The sequence below is a fragment of the Eschrichtius robustus genome, chromosome 20 (genome assembly GCF_028021215.1).
Source record: "Eschrichtius robustus isolate mEscRob2 chromosome 20, mEscRob2.pri, whole genome shotgun sequence".
Lineage (NCBI taxonomy): Eukaryota > Metazoa > Chordata > Mammalia > Artiodactyla > Eschrichtiidae > Eschrichtius > Eschrichtius robustus.
The window spans coordinates 14,377,651-14,392,624 of NC_090843.1; the positions used below are offsets into that span (position 1 = coordinate 14,377,651).

At 37.9% G+C, this 14,974-nt stretch overlaps 1 protein-coding gene across 1 annotated transcript in view; it reads right to left on the reverse strand.

Annotated features, from left to right (window-relative positions):
* Nucleotides 1-457: 457 nt before the first annotated feature.
* CEP95 (centrosomal protein 95) overlaps nucleotides 458-14,974 on the reverse strand; it is a 68,347-nt gene continuing 53,830 nt past the window's right edge. Inside the window, exons 13-21 of the mRNA XM_068530122.1 lie at nucleotides 8,824-8,963; nucleotides 7,926-8,015; nucleotides 6,664-6,796; nucleotides 5,720-5,889; nucleotides 5,532-5,606; nucleotides 4,187-4,339; nucleotides 1,450-1,596; nucleotides 1,089-1,160; nucleotides 458-803 (exon numbers count right to left, since the gene is read on the reverse strand). Of these exons, the coding sequence (XP_068386223.1) occupies nucleotides 627-803; nucleotides 1,089-1,160; nucleotides 1,450-1,596; nucleotides 4,187-4,339; nucleotides 5,532-5,606; nucleotides 5,720-5,889; nucleotides 6,664-6,796; nucleotides 7,926-8,015; nucleotides 8,824-8,963 (1,157 nt within the window). The 3' untranslated portion in view covers nucleotides 458-626. The remainder of the gene's footprint in view (nucleotides 804-1,088; nucleotides 1,161-1,449; nucleotides 1,597-4,186; nucleotides 4,340-5,531; nucleotides 5,607-5,719; nucleotides 5,890-6,663; nucleotides 6,797-7,925; nucleotides 8,016-8,823; nucleotides 8,964-14,974) is intronic.

Consider the following 14,974-nt stretch of genomic DNA (forward strand, 5'->3'; position numbering starts at 1 on the left):
TCCTCTACAGGAAGGACACCACCCTTGAGCGGGTTTTTCTTCTTCCTCATCTGCCCCCATGCTGGAAATAAGGTTGGTGTACTCTTGCCCGCTTCAAGTCCATTATGCCTCCTTCCCACCTGCAATCACTAGTGCTCTTTTGAGCACCAAGGGCCTTATACCTGTTGCCCCTCCCAACTGATTGACAGAAGCCATAATGCATAAATTCTCATCTTCTAGCCTCCATGTGAAAAAGCTACACACACTTAACCATCGTATCTTTCTTTAAGGTTTAACCCTAAGTAAGTCCCACCTCTAATGACAAGCCCACACTTTAGCTCTTTTCTGATTTAGAGATCTTTTTTTGGGGTCCTCAAGTGCTATTTTTTTACTGTTTTTGTTCACCTACAGCAATAGGCTTCAGGAGCTGGCTGCTCAATTGCTTTCGTGCACCTCTGTTAAAGTTTTAGGTCCTAAGTTCAAAGCAATAAACTAAGAAAACAATTTTTATTTTCAAAGTTATTTCATAAAAAGTATTAGAGTCAGTAGATAGATAAGTTATTTAGAAATGATTCTTCTGGGTTAGATTGTTTACCAGGGCAGAGCTAGAATTGAGCCAGTAAAGTCCACACTTAGGAAGTCTGGCCTCATAGGAAGGGATTTTTACTATACTGAAAGGAAGCCAGATGAAGCCGAGATTCAAAGCGCTCAGCTTCCAGTTCCCGGAAGAAAGCGTCATCGTCGTTCTGTGTTATCATGTACTGCAGCTGTTGAATTTCCTTCTCCATCTTAGATCTCAGTTCCCTCTTCACCTTATACAACATCTGAAAGAGAAGTCATGTCATCCTGCTATTCACAACAGTGATCCAGGCCCTCATGTATTTTTATTCCCTCTCCACCTTCCTGCTCATCAAGCTTCTGCAGTAATTTTAATAATTTCGCAGCAGCTCTTACGGAGACATGAACAGGTAAAGTTAAAATCAGAATACATGTTTTGAATCGTAGATCGATCTTATTAGTATCCTCTCCATTCCCCTTAAAAAGTGTATACAGTTGTTTTCTATTTCTTAAAAATGTACATAAATGATTTCTATCTTGTTAATTATTACCTGGGCCTGGGATTTCTCTCTGGCTTTGAGCTCTTGACGTTCCTGTGATATGGCTTCTGCCAGCAATGAAAACTGTTTACAGGGAAGAAAAAAAAAACCTTATATTTGTCTGTAGTCTAAATGTAACAATTCTTATGTTCATAGGCTTAAAATCTTTATTTTAATGGAAACAGGGCAATATTCTGTACTGTGGTCAAGCACTAGCTTATTTTACCTTAAATTTCAGTCAGTCCAACCTGTATAGTGACAAGTTCCGAATTAATATGTGGAGGCTTACTTGTTCAGCAGACTAAGCTGATGTCTGACACCGGGCGGTCAGGATTAAGCACGTCAGAATGTAAACTAGCAGCGGTGAACCCACCTGGTCTTTATAGTAGTTCTCCATTGAGTCCAGTTCATTTTGGTGCTGTCTCTTTTGTTCATCTCGCTTTTCTTTGGCATAGTTTCTTAGGTCTCGTAATCTTTGCTTTTGAATTTGTAAACCTTCTTCAAACAGTTTCTTAAATATCTGCCAGTTATTTAGTCAGAAAAATAAAGTTATGGTGAATTTTCATGGAGGAATAAAATTCTGCCCAACTAGAGGTATGTAAAAAATCTTTGTGAAATACAGTCAGTATAAAGTAACAGCTTTATTGAGATATAATTCACATACTATAAACTTCACCCTTGTAAGATGTATAAATCAGTAGATTTTACTATATTCAGAGTTGTGCAACCATCACTGCTAACTGCAGAACATTTTCTTCACTCCAAAAAGAAACCCCATAACCATTAGCAGCCACTCCCCCTCCCCCTCGCAATCACTACTCCACTTTCTATGCCTACAGATTTACCTATTCTGGACATTTCATATAAATGATATCATATAGTATGTGGCCTTTTGTATCTGGCTTCTTTCACTTAGCATAATTTTTCAAGCTTCATCTATATTATAGCATGAATCACTATGAAATTCTTTTTTTCATAGCCACATAATACTCTGCTGTATGGATATATCACACTTTATCAATTCACCAACTGCTAGACGTTGTTTTCTCTTCTTGGCTGTTATAAATAGTGCTGCTGTGAACATCTGTGTATAGTTACCTAGGAGTAGAAGTGCTGAATCATATGTTTAACCTTTTGAAGAACTGCCAGACTGTATTTCAAAGTGGTTGCACCTTTTTATAACCCCACCAGCCCTGCATGTGTGTTCTAACTTCTCTACATCCTTGCCAGCACTTTTTTATTTTAGCCATCTTAGTGGGTGAGAGTTTATCTCATTGTGGGTCTGATTTGTATTTCTTAAATGACTAATGGTATTCAGCATCTTTTCCTGTATCCCAAAGATTCTTTACTACTTTCAGAAAAGAACTCTCAAGCAGCCATGTATATGGAAAAAGAACCCTAGAGTAGAAACAAACGCTGCATGTACACTCGTCCATAACTGAGGGCCATGTGGTTATCATCTAACTAGGCCACAGGTACACAAATTGTTCAAAGGATTCAGATATGCTCACTTGTCCTCCACTGATTGATCAAGAATTCTTACTAAAGTACAGTCACGCATTCATCAGCCGGCAGTATTGCCTTAGTGTCAAGTTACTTAACCTCTCAAAGCCTTAGTAGTATCCTCTAGAAATGAGGATAATAGTATGACCCACTTCAGAGTATTTAGTCCCGTTAAGTATAATTACCTTAATGTTTTACTCTAGAGATGAAATTTATTGCTAGTTTGGAATCCCAAGCTTGATTAGGATGAGGCAGCAATGCTATACCTTGTGGAAAGATCTCACAGCATATCTGTCCTACATTATCTTCCTGGTTTTGAGTGGAATCCGAGGTCATCTAATCACACCTTAAATTCCTGTCTCTTACAACATGCTCCCAAACCCCTAAAGCAGGTGTCCTGGAGAAGTACCGACACTTGGGAGGTCAGAGGGAATTAAGACCTCACATTAAGATAAGGGCAGTAGAGAAATACAGATGAAGAGGCACATGAAAAGATGCTCAACTTCGCTAATTATTAGAGAAATGCAAATCAAAACTACAATGAGGTATCACCTCACACCAGTCAGAATGGCCATCATTAAGAAGTCTACAAATAAATGCTGGAGAGGGTGTGGTGAAACGGGAACCCTCCTACACCGTTGGCGGGAATGTAAGTTGGTGCACCCACTATGGAAAACAGTATGGCGGTTCCTCAGAAAAACTAAAATCAGAATTACCATATGATCCAGCAATTGCACTCCCAGGCATATATCCGGACAAAACTAATTTGAAAAGATACATGAACCCCTGTGTTCACTGCAGCACTATTCACAATAAACAAGACATGGAAACAACCTAAATGTCCATCAACAGATGAATGGATAAAGATGTGGTATTTATATACAATGGAATATTACTCAGCCATAAAAAAGAACAAAATAATGCCATTTGCAGCAACATGGATGCAATTAGTGATTATCATACTAAGTGAAGTCAGAAGGACAAATACCATAAGATACCACTTATCTGTGGAGTCTAAAATGTGACACAAATGAACCTATCTACCAAACAGAAACAGACTCACAGACATAGAGAACAGACTGGTGGCTGCCAAGGGAGAGAGGGTTGAGGGAGGGGGTTGGGGGAAGGATGGAGTGGGACATTGGGGTTAGCAGATGCAAGCTTCTATATATAGGATGGATAAACAACAAGGTCCTACTGTATAGCACAGAGAACTATATTCAGTATGCTACGATAAACCATAATGGAAAAGAATATATAAAAAATGTGTACATATATGTATAATATATATACATGTATATATATGTATAATATATATATTATATTCATATATATATGAATCACTTCGCTGTATAGCAGTAATTAACACAACACTGTAAACCAACTACAATTAAAAAAAAAAAAGGGCAGTAGAGACAGAGTAGACTGGGATGCACTATGGGGGTAATAAAATGAGGTGTGGGCAAGTCTGAACTCTAGCCAGCATTTTGGACTTGCGTTTGGATTTTGGATTCACATTGGGACAAGAGTCACAAAGAAGGTGGTCCTAAAAGGTAACAGACAAAATTTACCTTCTTAACTGGATTGGACAGAAAAGCAATATTTACCATTTCTTCCCGGGTCCTCATTCTCATCATTTTTGAGCGCAACTGAACTCTATAATCATCATAATATTTTCGGGCACGAACAATCTGCTGCCGATTTTCTTTTATCTTTGATTGGGTCAACTTCTGCCTATGAATGCGGTCCTTGAAGTCTTGCTAAGAAAGGGAAGGGGAAAAAGAGGGAAGGACAAGAGGAAGACAGACTCTGGTGCTCTCATCTGTCCCACTCCCCAACACCATGTCTTCAGGCAGTAAGCCGGGTATGGAGGGCCAGCAGCCTGCTGGCTGGGCAGAGAGTGTGAAAGCCTGTCCGTCCCCAGAAATCCTTTAGTCTTTAGCAGGTTCATCACCTCAGTCAGAAGAGCTGCCCCACAGTCCCGTGGTTAGGACTCCACACTCCCACTGCAGGGGGTGCGGGTTCAATCCCTGGTCAGGGAACTAAGATCCTATATGCTGCGCAGCCAAAAAAAAAAAAAAGAAGAGCTGCCCCAATAAGCCCCCAAGGCTGTAGAGAACAGCAACAACCCTCATGGACTGAGAATCTCATCTCCCCATTTCACCAGGGAGTCATCTAAGCCATACCCAGATGCCTACTTAAGTAGAAAACTGGCACCCTCAAAGATGTTCAAGCAGAGCTTGAGTTAACAAAAGTATCTGCATCGAAACTAAGGAAATTAGGTGATATAGCAAAGTAGTGAGGGTGAAATGAAGTCATGTACACAAAGCCTTCAACTAGGTGTCCAGATACTTGTTTTCTTTTCCCCCACACCAGAGTCCCACATGCAGTTCCTGATGGCTTCCCCTTCTTTCTCTGGAACTGCTTAGAATTATAGTTCTCATTGCTTATCTCTATACTCAAGTTTCCTCCTCTGGCTTATTGTCTTTGATCTTTGTCCTCCCCCTTCATGATACTCAGAGGATAATGTTGTACTATGTACGATTCTCAGTCCAAATTATAATGGAGGCACAGACAACCTCAGCTTTCTATTTGGGACCTGAGAAAGAAGGGAGAGGACAAAAAACACTAAGTTATAACCACCTGGTACCTCGAAGAGGCTTGGAGGTAGAGACAGACCTGGATTAAAATCTCAACCTTGCCCTTGCTGATTATGGTGGGACCCAGGGCAAGTTAACATCTCAAAGCTTCAGGTTTTCCATTTCATAGAAAACATTTCTATTAATGTTACTATAAAGACTAAATGAAACTGTGTATATGAAGTACCTAGCACCTTACCCTCTCATCAATTTTGGTTAGAGACCTAAATGCTTCCACAGGTAAGTGTAAGAGGTATGAGTCAGTGGGGATATTGCCCAGCTGGTACAGATAAAAGTAATTAATATAACTTACCAGTCTCTTGTTATGTTCATATTCTTTCTTGATAAGCACAGTAAGGAGGTCGTGCCTTCTCAAGGCTTCTTCTATCTTTAAGTGGGATACAAGGAAACGAGGTTAATAATTCTATTCACTAGATTATCAAGGATAAGCTCTGCCCCTTTTTGGTTTCTATTCTTATGCTTAATTGACAGTTATCTTACTTCATCCTGGAGTTTCTTCTTTGATCGATTTTCTCTATATGCATCTTTTCTGAGCTGTTCAACCTGTGCAATTTGCTGTTTCCACATTTTGCTTAGTGTTTGACCAGAAACAGAGAGAAACGGAAACTGCTCCAGCATCAGGGGCAGGAGACTGTGTTCATTCACTTTCACTGCAAGGTTTAAAAAAAAAAAAAAAAGATGCTCTTAATCTGAGAAACTCGCTGACAGCTTTTAAGAAGAAATCTCATCCCACCTTCCTGGGAGATCAAAGCTTATCTAAGTGATGTGGTTCTGAGCCTGAAAAGAACAATTCTAAAAGTGTGTTATTACTTTTGCATTCCTTCTCTGATTGGGATAGCCAATTACTAGTAAGGATGAAAATAACCTCAACATTTCTGACTGATGACATGCTGGTTTTGTGAAGTCCATCCTAACTGCTCAGCTGATTCAGCGCCTGGGGTGGATGCTGTGTGTGTGGTCAAACTGCCTCCCAGGAGGGCTGAGGAGTCTAAGTCTCTGTCTGATGGGATGTAGTTAGAAGGCCAGTGGTCTTTGAAACTGTACCCTGGCACCAACTGTCAATATAACAGGAGCTGGGCAGGCCCTCTGCTTGCTTTGGAGCATCCCTTTGGTTCTACCAACTTCCCAGAAACAAAAGACAACCAGCATGAGTGAGCAGAGTGAAGCTAAAGCTGGAACAGCTGGTCACAGCCATCACATTCCTTCGGTGCCAATATACTGGTATATATTTAAGAGTTTTAGAGAAATGCCTCATTTAAGAGTTTGATCTCTCTTTACAGAAATGTAGCATATGGCAGTGAGAGAAGAGGGAACTTTCTCCAGCTAACTGGTAGATGCTGGTTCTCAGTGCTGTGTCCTTGGCATGTACCACACACTTTCAAAGGATGCCAGTTTTCCATAAAGTACAATTTTGTGGTTCTTACTTGGAACTGCTTTATTTGGCTTTGGCAAGCCACCTCTTGGACCTGGAGTTGTGGTTTTTCTAGAGTAAATCTTCCAGGGCTGACTACGTTTTGTTGGAGTTCCTTTATGAACAGTTTCTCTGTATATTTTTTCCTTAGGAGCAGATATAAAACAGAATAGAAATGAGAAGTCTAATAACTCTTTCATACATCATCTTAAATATTACATAGGGACAAAAATAGCTAACATAATCCCCAGCCAAACCACCTGACTTCAAATTTCTACAGTCTGGGGACTTCCCTGGTGGCACAGTGGTTAAGAATCTGCCTGCCAATGCAGGGGACACGGGTTCGAGTCCCGGTCCAGGAAGATACCACATGCCACAGAGCAACTAAGCCCATGTGCCACAACTACTGAGCCTGTGCTCTAGAGCTGCGAGCCACCAACTACTGAGCCCGTGTGCCACAACTACTGAAGCCCATGCACCTATAGCCCATGCTCCACAACAAGAGAAGTCCCACACCACAACGAAGACCCAACACAGCCAAAAATAAATAAATTAATTAATTAAAAAAAAATTTCTACAGTCTGGTTATTTACCTACTCTAAGTTAAATGCCTCTTTAGTTTCTGGCATCCTTTGGAATTTGAAAAAGCATTGAATCTTTTTCAAGTTTCATAGTTGCCATAGCCCCACACCCTAAATACAACTACTAATGATGTTCTGATGTGCTTGCTTCTTTTGACAACCTTTTCCACGTAGATTAAAAAAGTTCTTAAACGATGTTTAGTTATAACCACACTGTATGCTATATTATGTTTTGTTTATGAACATTTTAGCATAAGCATTGTCTCCATGCTTTCATTTAGCTTCTGTAACTATTCTTTTGAAAGGCAACGAAAACTTATGCTTTGGGTGTCTTCCAACCAGGCATGGAGCAACTGGGATTTCCTGTCTTCTTTTACTCTCCCTCTTTAACTTGTCAGCCTAGACTATCTTTTAAAGCCTTGGTGAACTGATAAGCAATAGAAGCCCTTAAAAACTGATGGAAGTTTTAGGCAGGAGGGAAAAATACTAGTTTTTGGTACCATGTCTTGCCACATTTTAGCAACTTGCCTACCTATGAATAAAAGAAAATCCCATATCATGAAATGAAACTCTGCTTTTTTCTAAGGGGCTAATAACGATTAAGGCCCTGTTTTTTTCCTTTTAAAAACATCATCTCTGTACTTTCCACTGATCTGATCAAATGGCATTTATTACAGTAGAGACTTTTACCCACTGTTTCCTCCTTGTCATTTATTCCTAGAGGTCCAATATTCTCTTGAACTTTATTTTTTCTTAGTTCCTTTTCAAATGCTTCAGTTATTGCCTACAGGGGAAAAGGCCATATGATATTATAGTTATTAAAAACATACGAATGAAAATGAAGGAAAAAAATCAATCTAAGATTCTGCCATTCCATTCACTTTTTTAAAGTTCCTTTCAGGCTATATATATCATTAAATATACATTATTTAACAGATATGTAATTGGGACATAAAACACAACTTTACATAATGTATTCTTTTTGTTCTCACAGTTTCTGTAATTATTTTGATACACACTTGAGTGAAAGTTACATGTGTGAGTTGAAGTTACATGTTATTGTAAGACATCTAAATTAGTTTGTTTTCACCATTATAAAACATACTGTAGCAAACAACTTAAGTGTTCTAAATTTATGCTACATTTCAAAATCCCTATTCCACAGGAGAAAGTCTTCCTTAGTAATCATACATTCTCCTGTTGAACCCTAACAGGAGGGGTCTCATTCCTGTTTGGGCATTTTCATCCTATCTGTAATTCAAATGGCTAGTCACATTTAATCCACCTCAAATTCTCTTCATTTCTAAAGCTCTCTCTGAAAATGCCTGTCTACACTGATACTTTCTTAACCCACTAGAGTACTGACTAAGCTATATCTAATAAGGTTAGTTTTCTTAAGAGTTTCATGAGTACAAGTTTTATGTTCCCTAATGGGGGACGTAAAAGCTATGTCACATAATTTTGTCATCCACTCAGCTCAAGAATATTAAATGCATTTTAAGCCTTTAGTCAACAGCATGTTCACTGTAGCATTTGGCTAAGGGTAAATGGTAATGCCTGCTGCCCAATGGCAGTCAAGAGATGGGATATACCTTTGCTTGAAATCGGCGGATATCTGTTTCTTTTGGCTTTCGCTGCCTTTTTCTCTCCATATGGAACTGTTTGTTTTTGTTAACTGGAGATGGAGAAAGTGAATGAGATCTGGAGGGTGGCTTTCTATGCATGGCAAGTCCTACAATACAAGAGAGAAATGTACCATCAGTTTCTGACACTCAGAAATGTTAAGTGGGCACCAAATAGTTGACTGTTACCAAATCCAAAGAGACTATGGATGTGCTAAATGTACTCTCTCCTATAACTAATTTCTGTTTGTTTATATGTTTAATCACACCAAGCAAACGGACAAATGCACATAATGTGTACTCAAAATGTCTCAAAGAAGTACTAAGGTTCTATATTCAATTTTGGGTTGAAAATGGAGCAACATGTGGAATGCCTGCTGCACACAAAGCCCTATACTTAGTACTCGTGGTGGTGGAGGAGAAAAAGCCATCTGAACTGTATGTCTGCTATCCTTTTACCTATCTAGGTCCTGAGGAGGGGGCTGTAAGTACATATACACATCCTTATAAAGCAGAATGCTTATACGCAAAGGTTACTGTAGTTTAGCATTTTTAAGCAGTCCTGTTCTTCCCTACTGAGCAATCTAGCCCTCCTAATTCCATACTGCCTAAGAGATCTAATGAATTACTTCCCTCCACAAACCTTTTTATGTTCCATCGTTTATAAATATGCTCAGGAATCTGCTAATTGTGAAGAGGGGGACTCCATGCCTTTTTGGAAAAGCAAATAATTCAATATAGCTCTAAGGTCAAGGACATTTGTTTGATACCCTTCTAAATAAATTTTCCCAGAAAATTAAAATGTCCCTGAGCTTTTTTCTCTTCACTCTTTTAATTCAAATCTTTCAAATTAATTTAAAACTTAAAGATGTTAAGTAAAACTGACTTGCATGATTTTAAATGATGTTTTAATAACACTTTTACTATGTCCACAATGTATGCTTCTTTAGAAACTGAAGAGCCAATAAAAATAACATTTTAACTTATAATGTGTTTTTAAGATGGGATACAATCTACATGTCAGGGAAACATGTAGGTTACTGGATGAGGGTTCCTAGAGATTACCTGAGCCAAATTCAAGGGAAGAGAGATGAAATAATCAAGAGAAGGAAAAAGTACTCTTGGAGTAAACAAAACAAAACAAAACTGAAAAGTTAAGGAAATTTTGGATGAGAAATGGACTGCTTCTAGAGAAACAAGGGATGACCAAAGTCGATAAAAGTGAATGGAAAACATGCACAATTTTAGTTGGTGGAAGACAGGATAATTATTTGAACAAGCAGTAGGAAACATCTGCAAGGATGTGGCAAACCAGAAACTGTCATGCACTGCTGATATGAGTACAAACTGGTGCAATCACTTTGGAGGGGAATTTGGCAATGGTGAAAAAGTGTAAACTCCTCAGTCTAGCAATTCTAGTATAGATCCTAGAGAAACTTCTGCACATATTACAGGTTGTTCATTGCAGAACTGTTTGCAGTTATGAAATCTGGAAACAATCTATATGTCCTGCAATGGGGGGGGACACATATATATACATAAGTAAAAATACATACTCATACAAATGGGGTACACTGTATGAACTCAGCTATGCAGTAGTTAAAATGAAGAACTGGACGTATCAACATAGATTTTTAAAACAATGTTAACAGAAAAAAGAAAGTTGCAGAATAATATATATCTATGTATATTAAAAAAACATAAAACAATAGTATATTTAGACAAGTAACACAATGCTATTAAAGTATAAAGACAGGGATGAGACAGTCCAGTTCAAGATGGCAAAATAGAGGCTCCTGAACTCACCTCCTCCCACAGACACTGAAACCTACACTAAATATGGAATAATTCCCTCTGAAAGGAATCCAGACACTAGCTGAGTGACACATGAGAAAAAACCCACATCAAAAAGGGTTGTGGCACACCTTAATCTACTAGTAGCCATTAAGAATGAAGAAAATGGTTTGGACAAACACAAAGATTTGAGAGCCAACCAAGAGCTAGGGATGGGCTGAGTGATAAGAGTCATCTCCTATGCAAGACTACTCCTTCGAGACTGGGAGAGTGGCTGTTTTACCTAATGCACAGAAACCAACACAAAGTCAGGAAAACGAAGAAACAGAAGAATATGTCCAAACAAAAGAACAAGATAAAACTCAAGAAACAGATCTTGATGAAATGGATAAAGGATTTACTTGATAAAGAGTTCAAAATAATGGTCATAAAGATGCTCACTGAGGTCAGGAGAACAATGAGAAGTTCAACAAAGTGAGAATTTTAACGAAGAGAAAATATAAGAAAGTACCAAACATAAAAAAATATTTTTAAAAAATAATAAAAAAAAATTTTAAGTACCAAACAAATCACAGAGCTAAAGAATACAATAAAGGAGGTTGAGAGTCTGCCTGCCAATGCAGGGGACGCGGGTTCGAGACCTGGTCCCGGAGGATCCCACATGCCACGGAGCAGCTAGGCCTGTGCACCACAGCTGCTGAGCCTGCGCTCTGGAGCCCGCATGCCACAACCTACTGAAGCCCGCGTGCCTGGAGCCTGTGCTCTGCAGCGGGAGAAGCCACCGCAGTGAGAAGCCCACACACCACAATGAAGCGTAGCCCTTGCTCACCGCAACTAGAGAAAACCTGCGCGCAGCAACAAAGACCCAATGCAGCCAAAAATAAATAAATAAATTTTAAAAAAAAAGAATACAATAATGGAGTTCAACAGCAGACTAGGTGACGCAAGAGAAAGCATCAGCCAACTTAGGGCAATGGAATTCATCCAAACAGAAGAGCAAAAAGAAAAAAACAATGAGAAAAAGTGAAGATGACTTAAAGGACTCCATCAAGTGGGCCAATATTCACATTATAGGGATCCCAGAAGGAGAAGGGAGAAAGTGGCAGAAAGCTTATACAAAGAAAGAATGGCTGAAAACTCCCCTAATCTGGGGAAAGAAACAAGACATTCAGAATCAAGAAGCCCAGAAACTTTAAGGTAAATCCAAAGAGACCCACACTGAGAAATATTATAATTAAACTGTCAAATTTAATTTGAGAGACTCTTAAAAGCAGTAAAAGAAAAGCAACTTGTTACGTACAAGGAAACCCCTATAAGACTATCAATAGATTTTTCATCAGAAACTTTGCAGGCCAGAAGAGAACAGCAAAATATATTCAAACTGCTGAAAGAAAAATTGCAACCAAAAATACTCTACCCAGCAAAGCTGTCCTTCAGAATTGAAGGAGAGATAAAGAGCTTTCCGGACAAGCAAAAGCTGAATGAATGAGGAGTTCATCAACATTAGTACAGCCTTACAAAAAATTTTACAGGGACTTTTTTTTTTTTTTGGCTGCACTGTACCATGCAGCTTGTGGGTTCTCAGTTCCCCAGGCAGGGATTGAACCCAGGCCATGGCAGTGAAAGTCTGGAATCCTAAACACTAGGCCACTCCGTTAAAGGGACTTTTTCAAGCTGCAATAAAAGGGTGCTAATTAGTAACAGGAAAACATATAGAAAAGTATAAATCTCATTGGTAAAGATAAATAGTTATTTAAATTCAGAATACTCTAATGTTATAATGGTGGTAAGTCATATACCAAATCTAGTATGAAGATTGACAAAAAGTAAAAATAACTATAACTACAATAATTTGTTAATGTATACACAAGGGAAAAAAATGTAAAATGTGACATCAAAAACGTAAAATGAAGGGAAAGTTAAAATGTAGAACTTTAATATGTGTTTCAACTTATCACCTTAAAATATGCTGTTATAAATATGTTTTATATAAGCCTTATGGTAACCACAAAGCAGAAACTTATAACAGATACACAAAACATAAAGAGAAAGAAATCTAAGCTACTATTAGGGAAAATCCTCAAGTCACAAAGGAAGACAGCAAGAAAAGAAGAAAGAAACAAAGCAATTACAAAGCAGCCAGAAAACAATTAACAAAATGACAACATTTAGACCCTATCAATCAGTAAATAATTACTTGAAATGTAAATGGACTAAATTCTCCAATCAAAACACACTGAGTAGCTGAATGGATTAAAAATAAAAAAAGACCCAACTATGCTGCCTACAAGAGACTCCATCTTTAAGGACACACACAGACTTAACAGTGAAGGGGTGGGAAAAGATATTCCATACAAATGGAAACCTAAAGAAAGCTGGGGTAGTAGCTATACTCCTAACAGACAAAATAGACTTTAAGACAAAAACTATAATGAGAGACAAATAAGATCATTATACAATAATAAAAGGGTCAATTCATAAGAAGAATATAATTTTATGTAAGTTTTTTGCACCTAACATAGGAGTATCTAAATATATAAAGCAAATATTAACAGACCTAAAGGGAGAAATAATAGTACAAAAATAGTAGGGGACTTTGATTCCCCACTTTCAGCAGTGGATAGATCACCCAGACAGATCAATACGGAAACTGGACTTAAATTACATGTTAGTCCAGATAACTTAACAGACATTTACAGAAAACTCTTATGCCAAAGCAGCAGAATACACATTCTTCTCCAACGCACATGAAACATTCTCTGGGATAGATCATATGTTAGGCCACAAAACAAGTCTTTGAAAATTCTAAATGACTGAAATCATATCAAGCATCTTTTCTGACCATGATAGTATGAAACTAGAGATCAATTACAAGAAGAAAATGGGAAATTCACAAATACATGGAGATTAAGCAATATCATACTAGCCAACCAGTGGGTCAAAGAAATCAAAAGAGAAATTTTTAAAATCTTAAGAAAAATGAAAATGGAAATACAATATACCAAAACTTATGGGATGCAGCAAAAACAGTTGTAAGAGGAAGTTCATAGCAATAAATGCCTACAGTAAAAAACAAAGATATGACACCTAAAGTCAAGCACCAAAATAAACAGGTGGAACTATATCAAAGTAAAATTCTTCTGCACCACAAAAGAAACGATCAAAGAAATGAAAAAAACCAAATACAGAATGGAGAAAAAATCTGCAAATCAGATATCTGATAAGGGGTTACTATATAAAATATGTAAAGAATGCTTACAACTCAACAGCAAAAAACCAAATAATTCAATTTAAAAATGGATAAAAGACCTGAAGAGACATTTTTCCAAAGAAGATATACAAATGGCCAACAGGTACATGACAAGGTGCTCAACAGCACTAATCATTAGGGAAATGTAAATTAAAACTACAATGAGATGTCATCTCACACCTGTTAGAATGGCTATCATCAAAAAGAAGTAACAAGTGTTGGCAAGGATGTGGAGGAAAGGAAACCACTGTGCACTGCTGGTGGGATTATAAATTGGTACAGCCATTATGGAAAACAATATGGAAGGTCCTCAAATAATTGAAAATAGAATTACCATATGATCCATCAATTTAATCTCTGGGAATATATACAAGGGAAACAAAAACACTATGTCAAAGAGATATCTGTTTCCCCATATTCAAAGCAGCATTATTTACAATAACCAAGATATGGAACAATAGTTAAGTGTCCCCTGACAGATGAATGGATAAAGATGATGTGGTATATACATACAATGAAATGTTATTCAGTCATAAGAAAGAAGGAAATTCCACCATTTGTGACAACATGGATGGACCTTGATTCCATTTTGCTAAGTAAAATAAGTCAGACAGAAAGACAAATACTGTATGAAATCACCTGTATGTGTAACTGAAAAAAAAAAAAAAAAAACCAAACTCACTTAAATGTGGAAATCTTAAAAAAAAAAAAAAAAAAAAAGCCAAACTCATATAAAAAGAGATCCGATTTGTGGTTACTAGAGGCAGGGGGTAAAGGGTGGGGGAACTGGTCAAAAGGTACAAACTTCCAGTTGTAAAATAAGTACTAGGGATGTAATGCACAGCATGATGACTATAGTTAACCCTGCTGTGATGGTGTATTTGAAAGTTAAGAGAGTAGATACTAAAAGTTCTCATCACAAGTGAAATATTTTTTCTTTTGTATCTACATGAGATAACGGATGTTCTCCCACAGGAGTGAAAGTTCTGAACCCCATGACAGGCTCCCAAGCCTGGGGGTCTGGCAACGGGAGGAGGAGCTCTCAGGGAATCTGGCTTTGAAGGCCAGTGGGGTTTG